At 37.7% G+C, this 20,199-nt stretch overlaps 2 protein-coding genes across 3 annotated transcripts in view; one reads left to right on the plus strand and one right to left on the minus strand.

Annotated features, from left to right (window-relative positions):
* Positions 1-20,199, minus strand: part of LOC118742535 (protein tincar) — a 418,562-nt gene that overhangs the window by 288,130 nt on the left and 110,233 nt on the right. The window contains exon 4 of one of the 2 annotated variants that reach the window (XM_036474686.1): positions 1,158-1,255. The exons of the other annotated variant lie outside the window; for it this stretch is intronic. The gene's annotated coding sequence lies outside the window, so the exon portion shown is untranslated. The remainder of the gene's footprint in view (positions 1-1,157; positions 1,256-20,199) is intronic. 2 annotated transcript variants of the gene reach the window in all.
* On the plus strand, positions 1,335-7,949 carry LOC118743907 (cell wall protein IFF6-like). Its single transcript, XM_036476704.1, has 4 exons — positions 1,335-1,354; positions 3,107-3,386; positions 5,297-5,477; positions 7,888-7,949. The coding sequence occupies exons 1-4, from the start codon at positions 1,335-1,337 to the stop codon at positions 7,947-7,949; spliced, it is 543 nt and encodes a 180-aa protein (XP_036332597.1).

Below are 20,199 nucleotides of genomic sequence, written 5' to 3' on the forward strand. Positions count from 1 at the left end.
CTTTGAATGAAAAATACTGATTTTTGTATCCAACATCCTCCTCAATTAAATACTTAGCCACTAATGTCAATCATTCAAGGTTCTACAAAATTATTCTTAAAATATAAATTCATTTGTCACACCACGCTAACAGATGATATCGAAACATTCTCACTCCAACAAGACTTAAACCGCGGACGACGAATTATCTGAGTCGTTAGTACTCTGTCTAGACAAAACAGGCGAGCTACAAGCCTGTCAGAACGCTGGACCTCAGACAGCGGCAGCGGCCAATTCTCTCTACTCAGTGACTACTACCTTGAAGATGCGATCAAACACTTGCTGGAAGTACAGCCAGCTCCTAATCAACGTCAGAAGGCATCTTTACATCTTTGCGAACCCATGGACGAGATCTAGATACACATCCCACAACCACTGTACCCCACGTTGTCCAGCCAGGCCATAAACGACATTAATCGAGAGAGAAACACCATCTTTACGAACTTTCGCCACAAGAATGCCGTCATTGAGTTCAATGAGCTCGTTACACAGACGAAGAGCTTCAGCTCTCTCGATAGGCCCATGTAACGCTGGCGCTATTAAGGTTTGGATATTAAAGCTGGCTAAACTCCTACTTACCCAGACTCTACACTCACATACCTTATAAATGTCCAGCTTGTTTAGTAGCCCACATGACACCATCACTCTATTCACTGGCGCCTATAACCCCAACAAACTAACAAACAAATAAGCTAGGATGAACCATAGTAAGCTGTTTTATGCAGTGTTGGGAAAGTATATCCTGCGGTAATTGGCGTTTATGTACACTTTTGGGGTGATATATTCACTAGAACAAATTTCGCTCCAAATTCGTACATTCACCCGCCAATTTTGAACAGCTCAGCCACAAAACTATGGGCTTCGAGGTTTCTATGCTTCTTTATTGCTGTTCTCCCCTCATTTTGGTTGAGGGTAGGCACGTGAACATCAGGCCTAAATATTAATCCGGGCTTTTCTCCGGTTTAATAAACTGTTTAATGATAGTAATACATTCTATAAATGTTTTACACACACACATATGTAGCTGCTGCTTTCATAAACTTACTTTATAAATAACGCACGTATTTAAACCACAACAACTCTATTTTAACTTAAGACAAATTAAAATCATAACTCACCATTTAATGCGACGGAAATGTGAACACACAAGCCGACAAAGCCATTAAGTTAAGGAAGTTTAAGATATGTATGTATGTATGTTAAATAAGTTGGGTAGCTGCAATGAAAAGAAAATGTAAACAATGGTGTGCTTTAGTTGAAATTAATTTGCGACTTAAAACTAAAGTGGAATTAGTATGCGAGTTGCTGGTAGCAGGTGAGTATGCATTAGGGTGGTACTTAAAAATATCAACATTTAAAATGGGTCAGCTCCTTATTCTGTTCTACGTATAAAATAAAAACACACACGAAAATTTTTACATTTTAAAAAAACTTTTAAGGTATTAAAAAATCGAATCTTTTTATCAAAAAAAACGACAAATTTTTACTTGAAATCTTGTAAATTTTTCACATTATTGAAACTTATTCATATAAATTCATAGTCTCGCTGGGTTATAGCTGGTTAAAGTCAAAGATTTGTGGAATTTTTGCGATTAAAAAAAAAAAAAAAATGTTTCCAAACTTCGGTAGCGACCCCTAAAATTTTTTAAAACACTTTTAAATGTTCGTGTTTTTTTTTTTGTACCTAGAACAGTGGCACCACCAGAATGTTGATATTTTCATGGACCACCCTAGGTTAGGTGTGTGGATGCCTAGCTAAAAAATTGCATAGCGTTTCCCCACAAATTGATTAATTACTAAAGATTTGTTAGACGCTTAAGTCTTAGGACCCTTCCGCCACGCCACGTTACGCAGGTACGTTGTACGTAAACAATATTTACTTACCGTATTTTGGCGCACATTAGTTTGTGCAGGCTTATGTATGTACGTACGTACGTACGTATGTACTTATACGCACGCAATTTCGATCACAGTGTGGTTCAGTTGAGAGTACCTGCCTCCACCCAACCGCAACGAAAACAGCCAACAGCCAACAGCCATTGACCGCATGAGGAGTGTGGACTTGACTTTTCGCAAAACGAGCTTTACCGTTTTACACCCGGAACATATGTATATGAGCTAGGTACACCTGTAGTGTACCTTTCGTGTTGTGTGTTCTATGGTTTCGATGTGAATTCCTGCCCTTCGAGCAATACAACCTTACCCAACCACCGAGTATGAGTGTTGCAGCAGTTCAGCATAAGCTTAAGTCCATTTAAGTAATTCACATTATTTTCTACTTTTTCCAAAACCGCATGAACTAACAAACTTTTGTAACGGCATACAAAAACCAACTAACTAAAAAAATATACATACTTACGTAGATGAGAGCATTGGATAGTTAGAGAAGCGAAAAAGTCGCTTGCAGTTCAACGCAGTGCGCGCAGGCGAGTAAGAAGAGGTCTGAGGTTCTTGGACGCTTCGAACTGCGAACTTAATTTTCAAATCTGACACACATGCATACATAGTTCGACCTCACAGCCACAGTTTGCGTGTTTCATTGTCATTAATTAAAACGTAAGCGGCGAGGAAGACTACAAAGCTGTAGCGCACAAGCAGGAAGTGCACTGGAACTGATAAAGTCGTGTGCGTTCTCGGGCAGAGAGGTGAGTGGGGGCTGGCAATTTAGTTGGCGTAAGTTTGTTAGTTGTTTTATTGGTGCTTTATTGATTTTAGTTTCTAGGCATTGCACCAACTTGACCACAAAGAATTCACTACTTCAATAGCACGTATCACAGTGAACGGTTGCGGACTCAAATTGGTTGTAACTAAGTTTTTTAACGAAGAAGCGCAAGAGAAGTTTGTTATAGCAATCTTATAATGGTTGTGATAATGGTAATGATAATGTTAATGGGACAGTGATGACATTATTATTGTAATGGTAATGCTATAGTAATCGTAATGGTAATGCTATAGTTATCGTAATGGTAATTCCACGGAAATCGTAATGGTGCTTTATTGAAAATGATGTTTGCAAAGGTAATGGTAATAGCAATGCTTATGGCAATACCAATGGCAATGAATGAAGTAATGGTATTGGTAGTGGTAATGGTGATGGAAATTTTAATGGTAATGTTATTGATAATGGTACTGGTAATGGTAAAGGCAATGGTTATGTTAGTAGTACTGGTAGTTGTAATGGTAATGGTAGTGATAATGGTAATGGTGACGACAATGGTAATGGCAATGTCACTGAAAATGGCTATGACCATTTTAGTGGTAATGGGAATCTTATTCGTAATGGTAATGGTAATGATAAAGGTGATGGTAATGATAATGATAGTGGTAAGGGCAATATAAAAATAATGGTAATGGTAACGAAGATCGAAATGAGACTGAAAGCAGTGAAGTCTTTGCTGATGTTAAGGAAGCATGGCGTCGATGGATCCACTCCACTGAATTGAAACACCTAGCCGTTAGTCTGGATATGAAGTGGATGTGGCTGAAATCTAAATTGAGTCATAAAAATTTCGGGCAGTACAGGTGAAGCTTTTGTAAGACTTTGGGACTAAAATCGACTAAGTACCATTGGAAAACACGCCACATTCTTCTGTAGTATAGTGGGGTACAATGGTGCTGAAAACCAAGGTTTCTACGTAAAGCAGACTTCACAGGAGCTTATAGGTTTGTAGGATTTCTTCCACCAGATCTTATTATCCTAGAACAAGCTATGAAGAGAATATGTGGACTGCATTCTTCAAACCTTTTATCCGAAATATTCTTTTGAAAGAAGGTCGTCATCGGCTTTCTTACAAATAAAAAATTGTCAAACTCAGAGGGAGTTAAGGAGTTCCTAAAAACTCTCTATATAGATAGTTTAAAGACCGGAAATGGAACTGACACTAGCTAGAAGCTGAAGGTCTTTCATTATTTAAGGTAGCGGACACAAAATAAGAATCTGCAGTGACCATCAAGCTGCTCCAAGGCCCTTGAACTCCGCAGGTATGTCTTCCAGAATTGTCGTAGTAACTTATAATCTGAAAAACTTTTAACCCAAATTTGCACAGCAAAGATCCACTGTAACCAAGCTACTTACTATTTTAAAAAACTTACTTTTACGTCTATTTATTTTTCTTTTCCGCCTGGTGGCTTAAACTCACTAAGCTTGTGCAGCAGCGTCTGGCCCGACAACCCAATAACTAGCCAAAGACGCCAACGATAGCGCAACTATGAGTACATACAACTTTTAATTGGATTCAACACATTAAGCGCCTTTTGACTTTCCTTGCGTGCTTCAGGCAACAGACATAATCAGAAACAGTACAAAAAAAAAACACCTAAACTTAAACTATAACTAAGAAGAAGAAAAACAAAATATGCACCTAATGAGCCCATTTTACACCCGCAACATGAAAGAAGAACAAAAACGAACAAGAAAAGAGAGTAAATCGAATTATATTCTACGCTAAGCAAAAGCTAAGCCACCACAAATTCTTCTACATAGTACTCATATTTATGTACCAGCTGTTTAGGGAGATGGGCGTGGTTGCATTTGTTATTGGATCGTGGTCTATTATTAAGCATTTGACGCTTAGCGTGCTATAGTAATTAAGTTGCTGCATAAAGCAAAAGCAGATTTTACTTAAGCTTTTATTTTTCTGCTTTTCAAGTAGCCTAAAGTGTTAAATGAATAATTTGGTTTATTCGTTGTAGTAAGTAAAAGTTTTGAATCTAGTGCAATTAATTTATGTATCCTTGACTCCAAGCTAAGTAAGGTCGAAGAGAGAGAAAACTGAAGGCAGTACAACCATTATTATCAAAGCTTTGGTCTGGTTTGAATAAAAGCAGCAATCAGAAAAAAGTAATCCAAAGGGTGCAGTGGCCGTCCAGGGTTTGACTATGTATGATCCTTGCCTTAAGTCTGCAACAAGTTTTCATAAATCGAGCAGTCGCAAAACTAGCCCTCGCATCAAAACTGAGTTAACTTAAAAGAGGACGGGTTAGCAGGATCAATTTTGACTCAGATGCCAGAGATGTTCTCATTACGTCATTCTGGGACTTCCGCTATTTCCAACAAGAAAAAAAGAGGAATCTAGCTGCCCGGCGGAGAATTATAGCTTTGCCCTCTTCACTAGGGATGGGCATATTTTTGGTAAGTAAAAACACATTAAAAGCTTCATATATGTACATATATAAGTAATGAGAGTCGAAGTATGATAAATTTTAATATGCTCTTTTTCTCCCTTCATTCTGGCTCTTGATGTTACCCCCCATCTAGCACCTAAATGTGCCAAGTCGACTCCTAAGCGCAAAAGGCTCTTGGGAGCCACTTTGTCCATCTCTGCTCTACACCGATTGTTCAGAGATGGATAAACACGTTAGCGATATTCTTTATTCGGACGGCCGGATGGCTGCAGTGCCTTTCAAGCCGATATCTTTACATTGTCTACTATGGAATAGTAAGTCCTTTTCACGAAAAGGCACTGCATTCCTTTGCAGCCAAGGCGCAATGAAAGAATTCGTATCGAAGGTAGTGAAGTAAAGAATTGGGTGGGAATGTATTGCCAGCATCACTGAGGACCCAGCAACATCAAGGAGAGCGAAATAGCCTATGAGTTGCCTAGATACCGTTCGATTAACTATCTATTTGTGAATTTCTAAGGAATTTGTACGAGCTACCATAGCCGTAACAAATGACCTATACTATTAAGTCTCAAGGTCTTTGTTCCTAACCGTAAGAAGAAACGACCTGAAGAACTTTTTACGTTAAACACATCCGCGGTTAAGATTCGCACAGGCCTCTGTGGAATTGCAGCAATGCACCAATGATGGCGTATACCAACAAATTTTCTATGCAAAATTTGTCAGGATGAGGAAAAAAGAGGAGTCGATTCACTATTTTCTCTTTCAATATCCAGTGCTGCAGCCACTTGCCCTCGCATGGAATTATGCCCCTTTGTCGAAGAGTGGTAAGCTTTTTGGTCTCTGAACAATTCTCGACTGCAGTGTAATTGAGCCTCACCCAGCAATGTAAGTTTTCTCCAGCCAAACTCACAGAGTATACGATCCACTGTTGTCATTTAAGAGCCTTACAAAATAGTGCTACTCTCGAACCAACCCGTCCCCTTAGTTAAATACATCCTTTCAAGCGTTGTGTAAAAGACAAAATCGAACTTTATTGTTGGAACAGCATATTAACGGCTAAGCATGATTGACCGGGCCCCATGAAAACTCGCCTTTTTATGGACAGTAAAGTTGCCATCCTTGGAAGACCTTTTCCGATCTATGAAGACTAGCTCGATTTGCGTGATCTGTGGCGTGCATAGGAGAAAAGGATCAAAGTCTCTAACGACTCCTATTCTCATAAATTGAAGAGATAAATGAGCTACTACTGACGGCTGCTACTGCGGAACACAAACGTTATACTGGACTATTAGAAACACGGCCTTGTAACACGATTTCTGTAAATGCTTTAGAGACGGAAGAGGGGATTTTTTCAAAAAAATCTTTAAGAAACTATTTTTATTCATAAAAACTCCATTTTTGGAAGTATTTTCAAATCGGTCCAGCTCACGTAAATGTTAATATTTTTCCGAAATATTTCGGTGGAAGTCTTAAAATATAATAGATTTTATAATTCCAAAGGAAACACAGTACCGATTTTTTTTTTGTATGAGGAGTGATGCAGTCTAATGTACATATGTATGTATTTATACAGATGTAGCACAACTGTATTCTACTGAACGCTGAGTAAAACACACAACATATTATCAACACTTCATTTTCCGCGCAAATCACTTCATTGTTGTTTCATTTTCGTGTTTGCTAATAAAAAGTTAAAACACACACATTCCAACCATAATCATCATGTTTAATTTCGTGTTACAACAAATGTTACATATCGCAAGTAGTACTTCCGCATCCATGCAATGGCGAGAGCTTTTCTCGCACCACAAAAAAAAAAAACATTTTACACAGCTATAGTGTGAAAGCGTAGTACTAAAGTTTTGTTGCTATTTTTTTTTTTAATGTAAATTGTTCATAAGGAAACTATAAAACACCGACCCACATCACATGCCATACCACCACCCCACCCCAACCAACAAATGGAACATTGGCTTTTACAATGAAAATGTTCGGGTTATAAACAATCAGAAAGCCACTCCTTCAAGCATGTCCGGGCTAATAATCATAAATGCTGCTACCAGAGAGCAATTAGAGGGGAGCGAATATGAATGTACATATGTATGTACATATGTATGTTTGAGTGTATGGAATAAGGATAACAAAGTTGTAGCCATTTGTTTTTATTCACTTACTTTGTGTCTGTGTGTGTTTGTGAGTATTTGAAGGAATGTGTTTCGTGTGGTAATTTTAAATGCAGCAAAACAATGGCTTTCAAGACAAAAAGCTTTAGGAATACAAGGAAAAAATTAAAAGCAAAAAAAATGACCTCGCGTGAGATGTAGAAATTTGAAGAATTCGTGTTGTAGCAGACAAGTTACAAGGTTATAAGTTTCTTTGCAAGTTATACTCAAACAAGTGCATGCATATACATTAGGGTGGTCCAAAAATGCATAACAAATTAATTCGGAATTTTTATGCTCTCTTCCCCTAGGATTGTTCTATACCGTAAAAAATATACCCCAATTTTTATATTTTTAAATCAAAAAATATTTAGAAATCGCTCAAAGCGCAATTCTCCATGTATTTTATAGGGGAAAAACTCTACTTTTCGTAGAAATGGTAGAGAATTCTTGAAAATCAATATTTTTCGATCAGTAAAACTCTGGTTTTCTTCTGGATATTCCCAATAATAATACCCATTTCTATATTTAGCCATTTTTGTATAGTAACTTTATTTTATAGGTACGCCAAAAACGACAAAACCCCCAGCAAATGCTATGGTGGGACCAATGAAAAATCTTTAATATTAAAAAAGGGTTAAATAAATAATTGCGTATTATTATTGGAAGTCTCCTAAAGAGAACCAGAGTTTTCCGATAGAAAAATATTGACTTTCAAGAATTCTATACCATTTATACGAAACGTGGTTTTTTCCCCATACAAAAATACATGGAAAACTTTGAGCGCCTTGAGTGACCTCTAAATACATTTTTTGATTTCAAAATAAAAATTTGAGGTATATTTTTTCGGTATATAACAATCCTAGCGGATGAGGTCATTAAAATTACGACTTTTCTTTTTTTTGAACCACCTTAACATGCACACGTTTTTTCCTTTTTTTTGTAGAAAAATACGCTGAGATTTTATTATTATTAGATCTTCTTTCGTATTATCTGCGAGTCAGTGTACTCGCACTTAGTTGGCGTTTAAGAGTTTGAAGATATGTTTGAGATATTTATGTTGCGTTAGCTTTTGTTGTCTGACTGACTGACACTCTGACGCATCATGACGTTCTGTTGACTCGCCACAATTTTGAATTTGATATACATATATATCAGCTGAAGTATGTCATTTTTTGTTCGTTTAACGCATAAACGGTGCTTAAGTGTCTCCTTGTTTTGTTACACCACGAACGCTTCACATTTGAATGCGCTATTTTTTCGTTGGCTTTAGCCCGCATTTCGACCGCAAAGTCTGGCCACTTTGCATGTGACGTTGTTAACGTTGTCGAAGCGCCCTCAGGCTATTAACAATGGGTGCTGCTTCAGTTGCTGACAAAAGATTGTTACCCTCTTTTTTTTCTTCGAGTCTTCGTACCCTCTTCCTCTTGCCAGCATTTCGCTTCGTAAATTTTTTAACATGTTTTTACCCTAATTTTAACTTGTAAGAATGTGATTTATGCGTGTTTTGTTATGGAAGGAGAGAAGAAAGAAGAAAGTTGAGAACTAGTGTTGCAACTTGGATCGACACATAATTATATAACCGAGCATTGTCGCCGTAAATATCCTCTGGATAGAAACCAAACACCCGTTAGGAAGCGAGTTAATTGTGAGAAGGCAAACCTCCAGCAAAAAGTTGTGCGCTATGCTTGGCACTCGACACGTAAAAAAGAGTGTTTTCAGTGAAAAAAGGTTTGGATGACACCAGGCTATATTGATGTCGACTAGTTATTGCTGACGTAAAGGGACTACGATTTGAGGGCACGCGCCTGAATTGACCGGGCACTTAATGGGGATGGTGCGTCCACCGACCGCTTGATTTCCTTCAAAACACAAAGGCCGGCATCACCTCATCCAAGAAACATGTTTTATTTTCCCCTTTTCCCTTACACGCAACCCTTCGCTATCCCATCCTCTCCTCTTCTTAAGTTAGTTTAATTTTTTGGGCGCTGGTTTAGCGAACTATCTGAAGTAGCTCATTGAAACCAGACTAAGCAAATCATGATGCAATTATACAGGCTGTTTCATTTAACGCCTTCCAGTCGCATAAACGATCCCACATAACCTTGGACTAATTCCATACGAAATGAGCTTCTCCGAGATTTATACTTAATTTTCCGAGGCCAGTGTTATAGCACTTGTTTTGCTTCTCCCATCTCACCGGGATATGAAGTAAAAAATGAACGTCTATTATCCTATTATTTAATACATATTATAAATGTGAAAGTTTGTTTGTGTGCCGGCATCTGCCGAATAATCTAAAAATCGCATGAAGCATACCCCTGGAGGCACTTAGCTACAGTACTGGGGAGGGAGTTATATTTTATCAAAGCCAGGTTGGGTTTTATTTGGAATTAAGCTTACGTGCAGAGCCCTTTTACTGATTGGTCCCCATACAAATGAATTACCTTTTGCAATTATCCCAGCAACGACTAAAGATTGTCACTTTCTAGTGCGTTTAACTAGGGAATTTCGTTCGCCAAGATGTCAGACTGTATCGTCGGCTAATATACGGTGTGAACGATTTTTCGTTTAGCAGTTGGTCTTCTTCGTGGAAAATGCACTACAGCCGTTTGTCGATTTGGGCCGAGACCAAAAAGCATCTCCAATAGCCTCTTTCCCGTGCAAATTTGCATCAGTTGCTCATCCCTAGAGCAGATAGGTCCTTGCTTTCGTTGTCAACTCATGGGGGCGAAATCGAAGGATCTTTTCACCGCAGCCAGCGAAACCGCTAGATTTTTATGCGGTTAAATATGCTCATGGTGTTGGTGTATACATTATATACATATAGTCTGTATGTCTATAAGACAACATTTTTTTATTATATGTAAAGCAACGGTATTAAAAGTATCGAAATTGTTTTGACAAAAAAAAAAATAATCCAGCTTGTGCTGTTCTCTCACAAGAATATCTTAGAATCTGGTATTTAAATTTAAAGTTATTTCTTCTGCGGTCAACATAAAATCTACAAGGCTTCTTTTGCTTATCCGCGTGCAGAGATTTTTTGAGCTTTCTATGTATTTTATATTAACCTGGCGCCTGTGAAAGCTCTCTCTGCATATAATTGCATTCGATCAGTCATGACCAGCGATGGGCAGAGAGAGCTTTTACTCTGCAGGCGCCTATACAAAATGTATAGAAAGCTTAAAAGTGTTTTGCCCGCGGGAAAGGCAGTGCCAAAGGTTTGTCATCTAATGAAGAAAAGGGAACAGTAGCTGACAATACACTTTATGTTGGCAGCAATTTTGTATTTAATAATGGAGTATGCCAGTATTATTTGGAATGTATGTAGCATATCTCATTGTGTAATTTAAGCAGCAACGCCTGTGCATCGAACTTAAGAGAAGAGTTCATAATAAATTTAAATGGTATGTATCTTCAGTCTTTCCTCAAAATATTTGCAATGACTTCAACGAACGCAATACAATAAATTTTTCAATATTTTCCTTTCAAATTGTTATAAAATATTTATTTTATAGAAACGTCAACAAAGTAGCATAAAGGAGTTGGACACGGAAAATAGGAAAGAAAAACAGTTGTAAGCTTTGCAATATTATACCCAGTATTTATGTATGTATATACTCCCAGGGCAAGAAGGAGCGAAAAGAAGGTAAAGTAGAAAAAGTAGCAAACATTTTATTTTTCTCAGGTAGCTCTTTCCGCAAAAGAGACAGTTAAAAATAGCATAACAACAAATAAAACAATAATTCTGCACTTTTATTACATACTTACTATCGCTTTCTATAACCATTTTTTATGCACGACATTGTACAAATGAGCTCTACAACAATATTAACCACTTTAATGCCACATGAAAAATCATTGACACTCACTAGAAAGGGAAGAAAGCGAAATGTGCATAAAAAGGATTGTCCACGCGCACTAAAAGTCGGTAAAGTTTATCCAAAAGCGCCCTTCGAGCCCACCCACACCAAAGTGCAATGTTAACTCTCTCTGCCACAACTTTTAACGCCACTTTGGAGGATTGGTAAATACGAAAAAAAAACTAGCAAAAAAAGGGGAAAACAAGCAAATAGAAAAAAGTTAACAAAATAGAGAAAACAATTTGTCGCCGCTGAGATTTTTTGTGGCGCGACAGTTTAGTGCTGTGGGCTCGAGTAGCCTGCGCATATTCTACTGGGCTGTTGTGTTTTTTTCTTTTTCATTTTGTGTTTTTGTATTTATTTAAGTGTTAGAGGTTAGTAGAGGAGCAAACAGTCAAAATTGCTAACCAGCGCTTGAGCTTAAGTGACCGGTTTGCGAGCTGTTAGGGAATACTATAAATATTTGATAGGGTTCACATAAATGGCGGATAGCTTTGAGTTGGGTTGCTCGTGAGTTGCAGACGTTTCGCACACCAACGCTTGTACACATTTATTTAGAAATTTTGACATAGTTTACACCATCGGCGTAGCCATAATGAAATTTAGGGGGGGCTCGACCCTATTAAGCTGGCATTTCAGGGTACTATTTTATATATATATAAGGAAAATTTGAAAGTTAGGGGGGCCTCGAGCACCGCCCTGCCCTGCCTACCTGGCTACGCCCATGGTTTACACTGTATTTCCACAATTAATTTTAGTAGTTCATATCAGCACGCCGACACTAAAAACTGTTTATCATTTAATTTAAACTTTCATTACCTTTTTCTTTTTTGTTTATTTTTGCTTCCCCCTTTATGCCAAGTAATGTATTTTACTTTAACGGCTGCTGATACACTTTGACCACTCAACCGTTATTATTACTAACACATACACACATGCCACGCACATTGTATTATCGATTACTGCTTACACCAACCACATTTTAAAAGCCCTACAAAAACAATTTTCATTAACACTTGCTTGCTTGCTCCGCCGAAACCCAAGACACTGTCTTGTGAGACGACAGCAGATGAGCCAGAGAAACTTTCAATTTCTTCTAACAAATTTCTTCTACTTCGTTAATCATTATAATCGTTTGTTTGAGCAGCATGGCGCTGACAAGCAATCTTAAATTACAATGAGGGTCACATTACAGGCGGGTACTCGGTCGGCGGCAACATGCTTGAACTATTCGTATTTTATAAAGTTTGGTATGGACAGAAAAAGCTCAAAGTACAGAAGATGAATAAAGTAAGATAGATAAATGAACAAAGTGCTGGGGGAGCATGTGGTGAAACTTAAATTCGAATATAATAGACACTATACATACATAGAAGATTGATAAACATACATACATATGTACATTAGGGCGGGCCAATTTATTTTTTTTTTACTATGCACGTATAGCATAGGAAAATTTGCCGAAGAAACCATGGGTCTAAAACCAATTTGGAGTCTACCAAATTGCGAAAAAAAGGTTTCGAAGAAGAAGTGAAAAGCTTCACTGTTGCGCCCTCTGGCAGAAGTTTTAAGAAGAAGATAAGTACAGAAATTAATTCCTCATACAAGAAAAAATTTGTAGCGTATTTTTATACAAAATTTAAGCACTTTTTTACGACACTACAGCAAAATGCTAAGAAACCTATTTTTGCAATTTGGCAAACTGCAAATTGATTTCAGAGCCAAGGTTTCTTCAACAAATTTACTTAGTATTACAATCCTTCTGTGCTACACGCGCATAGTCGAAAAAATCTCTCATACAAATTGGCCCGCCCTAATGTACATATATGTTTATAAAACAGAAAATATGAAGGAAATCTGCAACTTTTGGGCAAATTTGATGTTGGTGGTTCAGAAAAGTTAATACCAAAAAAAAATTTTGAGCAAGCTAAAAAAAAATATGAAATATATGGAACCATAAATACGGGTTTTCCAAAAAACTTCTCTCTTTCGTCACCTACCGGCAATATTTTTGGGGGGGTTACATATGTCCTTCCATCTAAAAGGTTTTATATTACAAATTTGAGGGTTTTTTCTTAACAGCGATCGTCCCTCGGCAGGCAATGGCAAACCTCCGAATGTATTTCTGCCATGAAAAACAGCTTCTCATTGAAATACAATCGCCGTTCGCAGTCGGCGTAAAACTGTAGATCCCTCCGAGTTTTGTGACAACATCAAGGCGCACGCCACAAGTCGGAGGAGAAGCTCTAACATATGTGTAAGCGTCAATCTATTATTATTATCTACTCCTGCGCTATCTAGCGGATTAGTTCATCATACATATTACATTGTCATCAGGTTCTGAGCTAAGTTTGAAGGTTCAAGTAAAAATATAAAGTTGTAAAAACACAACAAAGCTATCGGTGCCTATTCGAGTCATTCCGTTTACGTGGCGCCGACTATCACCGGTCCGACAGTCAAAGATAATCCTAATTTGGACCAAAGGTTAAGATCGCTGCTTACTCTAACTAATCTACGCAAATACGTATATGAAGGGCAATCTTGCAGTGGGCGCAATTATAGCAAGATAAGTCCTTTCAAGAAATTTCATATAATTCTTAATCGACACACTAGACCTTTACTTCAACTTAAAAATAATTACAGGCTCCATCTAAGTTAGGAAGTAACTGTTCATTTAGCAAGGTCAAGCCGAGGAAAATGCCAGGCCGTCGTTGCCCGTAGTCGCCGATAACGACAAAAAGCGGGAAAAAAGCGACAACAGTCGCCAGGGGCAAGAACGGCAAAGTGGTCGATTCAGCTACCCAAAGCTCGAGAAACCTGCAACAGGATCTAGACGAAGGCCAAAGCGGCTAACCACAGCCGTTAAACCAAGGCAAATGCAAGAACAACCGAGAAAGCGCCCTTTACTATGTAGCAAAAGGGGGAAGATGGTGGACGCCTGTGGCTGAAAAGACCGCAATTAATTACGTACAACTCTCCCCAAAGCACCTAAAAACTCGAGGCAACTGAAATGCGACCAAGTGAATTTTCTGCCCACCTAAGTACGCCCTTTGCAGATTGTTCATTAACGAAGGTTAAGTATAGCATTTATCCAGGAACCCTAAATGCTAAGAAGTACAACAGGTGTAAGATTTGCTATGCCACCTGCCATCTCCTAAGAGCAGCGATAAATACACGTTTCTTCCTCTTTTACAGTTCATGTGGTCGGATCTGGTTGAGCCAAAATTCACGCCCCAAAGTTGGTACAAAGAACAGTGGGATGCTGCGGATATTTGGTAAACAGATGGATCAAAACTTGAAAATGTAAAAATTGGGTCTAGGATAGCTGAGAAGACCGTGGAAAAATTGGGAATCCGTAACATTTCAAGCAGAGATTCATGCAATTTAAATTTGTGGCAGGAAATGAGTTAGAAGAAGCACACCTTCGAAATAGATCTGCATTATGTTAGACAGTAAGGCTGCAGTCGAGGTGACTCAAACACCTGATGTAACACTATTTCATCAGTCTAACAGAGTTATTGAAGAAGGAACTCTTGGACCAGCTCAATTTCATTTGGGAAGCTAGTGGTTCGGCGGTTGAAATTCCTTTTGTATTCGTTGTAAAATGAAACCCCGGTTCTTTAACACTCACTCACGAATGGCACTGAACCCGGATAGCATTGTATCCGAAAGGAGGAATGGAACCGGCTCTCCTTACTTAACCTAACTTTAACAAAATCTCAACAGAATGTTTTTGCCCTTTATACCACGATTATGTTTATTAGGAAAATAAAGTTGTTGATCTTAGCTTTCGATTTGGGTAAAATTTGCGTTAACCCAGCAAAAAATTTGTAACTGCTTCTTGTGTAACCCAGCAGAAAATCTGTGATTGCTTCTTGTGTGTACAAATACACATTTATGTACCGACTAGCTCAAGGTATTTTCGAGACTAAATAGTTCGGAATCATTTCACGACCTGTTCAGGACTATTTCACGACCATTTCGTGTTTTGTTCGGTACCGTTTCTGAACCATATCGAGACAAGTTTATGACATTTTCGGGAACATTTCAAGACTATTTAAGGATCATTTTGGGACTAGTTCAGCACATTTCAGGCCTAGTGCAGAACCTTTTTGGGACTAATTCCGGATAATTTTTCGACTAATAAGGAACCGTTACAAGATTTGCTCGAGTTCACTTCGGGACAAGTTCACAACTTCGGATCCTGTTCAGGACTATTTAAGAAGGACCATTTCGGGACTAGTTCTGGGAACTGTTCAGGATTGTTTCAGGCCCACTTCGGAGCTATTTCAGGACCATTTTGGACTAATTTAGGATTACTTCCGTATTTCGGAACTAGTTCACGACCATTTCTGGCTTGGTTCAGGACCATTTGGGAATAGTTTACGACTATTTCAAGACTAGTTCAGGATCATTTCGGCAACCTTTCGGGAGTAGTTTGGGATTATTTTTGGACTAGCAAGGGATCGTCGCAAGAGTTGCTCGACACACTCGCGGGACAAGTTCACGACTTTTTCAGAACCACTTCCGGACTACTTCAGAACAATCGTGTACTGTTCCCGACAAAATTAATAAAATTAAATGGAATTAATGTTTAATTTCTAGCCATACACAGATGTTTACACAACAAAATTGATGAGCATCTGGTAAACACGCCTTTTTTATTTTACGTGCATATATTATTTTTTTTTCCAAGAAAGCATTCATCGACCCCTAAAATATTTAACTTTATGAAAACTAAAACTAGATGCAATGATAAAATAATTAAGGACGCAAATATTTCCCTTACAATCTACGGAGTACCCTGTATGTACATGGCAACTAATTTCTGTGCAAGCATGCGTAAGTGGAACAAAGAAATTGGTAGTTGTTGGTTTGTAAGGAGGAGGACATATGTACATACATATGTATGTATATAAAGGAATCTAGAAGCATGCATGCCTACATCCACCCCCAGCAAGTATGCATTTTCAGGGCGCTATTACATAAGCACATACATACATACATACTCGTATGTACATACGAATATGCTTACTTTACTGTTTCACTTTGTAAATAAATGACCCTTTAAAGGTAATTTGGACCGCCCACGCTTGAATGCATTCACTTTCGAAACAAAATGTATGTCAAATGATTTAATGATACCACTACTACAAAATTTTGTATTATATGGACACTAAGGAGAGCTGGCCGCTTGGGGAGAGTCGAAACTCAAATTACAAAATATGTAGTATATAAGCCAATGACATAAATACCACATACGAAAATTATTAATCTCAATTGAATATCAATGGTCACTGGCGTATGAAAGCCAGCGATTGAGGTCATAAATTTATGTAGACAACAACTCCAGATGGTACTTTTTACTGATATTCACTTGGACATGCGGGCATACACAAATCCTTTAAGTATGCATAAGTACTCGTAGTGAAATTATTATATAAACAAAAAAAAAACAAAAACTCCTACACATGCCAACCAAACGCTCAATGAGCCTCTATTACTTAACAACACTTTCTGGTCAGTTACATAGCTTAAGTACTTAGTCATTCAGTTAGCCAGCTGAGCAATCAAACTGAGTGAATGAATCAGATGTTATTGCAGGAAAGAAAAACGAAACCGTTATTTTATCGAATTTATGAGTATATCTGCTCGTAATTTGAAATTGAATTAGGGTGTTGCCAAGGCGACGCCTACACACATGAGAGATCAAGCAATGCGGTTTTCCTGCAAAGGTGGCAAACACATGGCAAGGATACTCATACCCAAACGGTCACTGAGGCGACACAAAAAAGGTAGAAGGCAACCACTAGCAACCACTAAATTTAGCCCACCTTTCATAGGCAAGGCAAAGCAATCATTTCGGTTGTCTGCGGTAGTGGTAATAAATTGGTAAGCACATTACTAATAATGGCAGTAACCCAATGCTATTGACACGAGCGAGTGGCGCCTGCTGCCATGTGTTATGACTTGTGGCAGACTTGTGCCTAAGGGCTATTGATAATTGAATGTTCTGTAGTTTTTGTTAAAATGCTATTTTCCGCGTATAGAAAATTCTGGTATAAACTAACCACAACTTTTCTACGGCTTTTCGCAGTCATGGAAGCTATGTATGTATGTATGTGCATATAGATTTTATTTTAGATGATGGCATGGCACATGAGAACATATTCTCAGCTAGCCGGGCGGCAATTCATTGACTCACCTATACCTCGGTTAGTTTGCAAGTATCAACTTAGCACACAATAGCCAAGAGTTGCCATAGATTTCGGATGGACGTCTTAAGCCTAACTAATATAGCTGTTCATAACTGTTCGAAAAATGCGTGGAAAGCTGAAGAAACTTGTGCTGCTGTTCTGACAGAATGCTTCGTCGTAACTCTACCAACCCTACTTTGGTAACCTACGTCTGCGAGACGCATGTTTTTTAAGCTTTTCGCTCTCTCTTTCGCGAAATGAAGATTGACACCACCGATATTTGCATTTTAAAAGAAAAATATCTCGAAATAAAATTCACTTAAATAATAAATAAATATTTAAAGATTCAATATGTTTGGAAAAAAATCTTTATTACCATAAAATTAAGGCAAGCAAACCCTGATGCTTCGTTTTTAATATTATTATTTAAAAACCAAAAAAAAAAATATTTCTTTATTTCCTTTAACTTTTAAGAACTCATATATTTTATTTTTTCTTTTTCTAATTATTTTTTAATTCAAATTTATTTCCATTTTTAGACTTTAGTGTTTCAAAAAGAAAAATATATGTTTTCTAAATTTTATTTTTTTCTTTTTTCAGTTTTAGTTTTTTATTTAATTTTTAGATTTAATTGTTTTATAAAGAAAAAGAAATTTTTTAATTTCATTTAATTTTTGGAAACTCATTTTATTAATTGATTTCCTTTTGCAAATTAATTTTTTTCTTTCTTTAATTTAGTTTTTTTTTTTAATTTACAGTTTTTATTGCTTTAAAAACAAAAATAAATTTTTCTATTTCATTTTTTAATTTCATTTTTTTCAGTTTTTATTGCTTTAAAATGGAAAAAATACATATTTTGTATTTAATTTAATTTTTAGAAAAATACTGATAGCAGACGAACAGAATAACACCTAAACACCCTCGGAAGCAGGCCTTTGAAAGATAGAAAAGAGCTTCCAAGATAGTTGCCAGAATTGTCAATTGTCTTACGAAAGACTTTTGTCTATGGAAACATTTTGGGGCCTTTGAAAGTCTTTCAGCACTTCTCTTTCCTTTCCTTTTGGTTTCGTGGTGCTGTCCCCTACATTAATATTTTTTTTTTCTTCTTTAGTTTACTAAACCCGATTAAGATCTATTAAAGTTTTTCGCCCTACAAAGCCGAGCAAATTAATATTTACTTCCAAAAGCATAAAGTTGGTATCCATGTAAACTTTCTGGCCGTATCGCTTAGCTCACAGAATCAGCTCGATTGAAGCTTATTAAATGGTATTACTAATAATGGACAAGAATAACCCAATTAATATTATGCCGCCAATAGATTTTGAGTTGGAGAATTGTGTAACGAAATCCGCTGCAAGGTAACCGCCGAAAATTTCCCCAAAGAACTTCGCACCGAGCTCAATGCCACAATTAAGCGAAGGGGTGCCGGACGGAAGCGAAGAAGAGAGGCGGCTGCATATTTATTACATTCAGGCTGTTTGAGCATTAGAAAAAACGAAAAAAATATATGCATCTACGGATTGGAAAGACCAACTGAAGAAAGACTTGTCTTGACTTTCCAATTCTGATCCGCGTCAGTTGGAGGCAAAAGCTTCATTAAACTCGGCCAAAATCGTTTATGCAAACTATTAAGAAAGGGTTCATGTGAGATTTTGCTCGGATAGAGACTGTGGAAAAGGCAAAAGATTTAATTGCTATCTAAAGCGTTGGGTTTCTGCGTGGGAAATAGAGAGCCAGACAGATCCACATAGACGTTTAAGCTCTGAATCCCTTTGCGAATGAAAACAAGATGTCATTACCAGGTAGTAATGAAATTTGATGTGTAAAGCATTAAGCGATTCAGTTACATACATAAATAGGTCGTGTTATATTATTATTTTTCATAACCACTTTGGGCATAGTTCAGGACTAATCAGGACATCGCAAATTTGTCGTGTAATGGTTCTAAAAAAGTCGTGAACTTGTCCCGATATAATCTCGAGGAAGCCTTGAAACGATCCCGAAACGGTGTTTTACTAGTGTCAGAATGATCCCGAAATGCTACTGAACTAGTCGTTAAAGGGTTGCGAACAAGTCCCTAAATGGTCCTTAATTATTCCTGAATAGATCACGAAAAGCTCCGGAATGATCCCGAACTAGTTCCGAAATGGTCCTAAAATAGTCCTGAGAAGGTCCCAAAATGGCCTTAAAATAGTCCTGAACTAGCTCCTTAATGATTCCGAACTCTAAATGGCCCGGTAATAGATCCAAAATGGGCCTCAAATACTAGTCGTAACGTAGTCCCGAAAAGGTCCTGAACAGGACCCGAAACGGGCCTGAATAAATGCCGAAATGAACCCGAACTAGTCACGAAATGGTCCTAAACTAGTATTAGAGGCAGACGAGACATCTGTTAGAACCTCTTCGCTTAAAGCACAATACCACCCCTTTTTCTTAAGCCTAATACGAAGTAGGCTCTTTTTGAAATAAAGATCGGTTGTCTTAGGGCTTAGCCACATCCCTGAAGGGTTTTCAACGTGTCACAACCCATCCTAGGCACGGAAAAGGACTCTCCCTTATTCCAAAGTCAAATACAAACAGAATATTTATTATCCACCATTAAGGGGAAGACAATCCCCTCACAAAATCCTGCATACACCTATGTATGGCTGTATTTGGCTGCCTTCTAATCTGAAATTGGTCTTACGTACTTCGGTTTGTTGCCAGTTTTCACGGATTTCCATACGGAAATCAGCCAACACTCTATGGAAATGAGAATCCGACTTTGTATTCGCTTCCAACTGACAGGACTTACAGCTTTTTGCTTTTAATTAT

Source organism: Rhagoletis pomonella, unplaced genomic scaffold (assembly GCF_013731165.1).
Source record: "Rhagoletis pomonella isolate Grant_MI unplaced genomic scaffold, Rhpom_1.0 Rhpom_scaffold_00001, whole genome shotgun sequence".
In the NCBI taxonomy this organism is placed as follows: Eukaryota; Metazoa; Arthropoda; class Insecta; order Diptera; family Tephritidae; genus Rhagoletis; species Rhagoletis pomonella.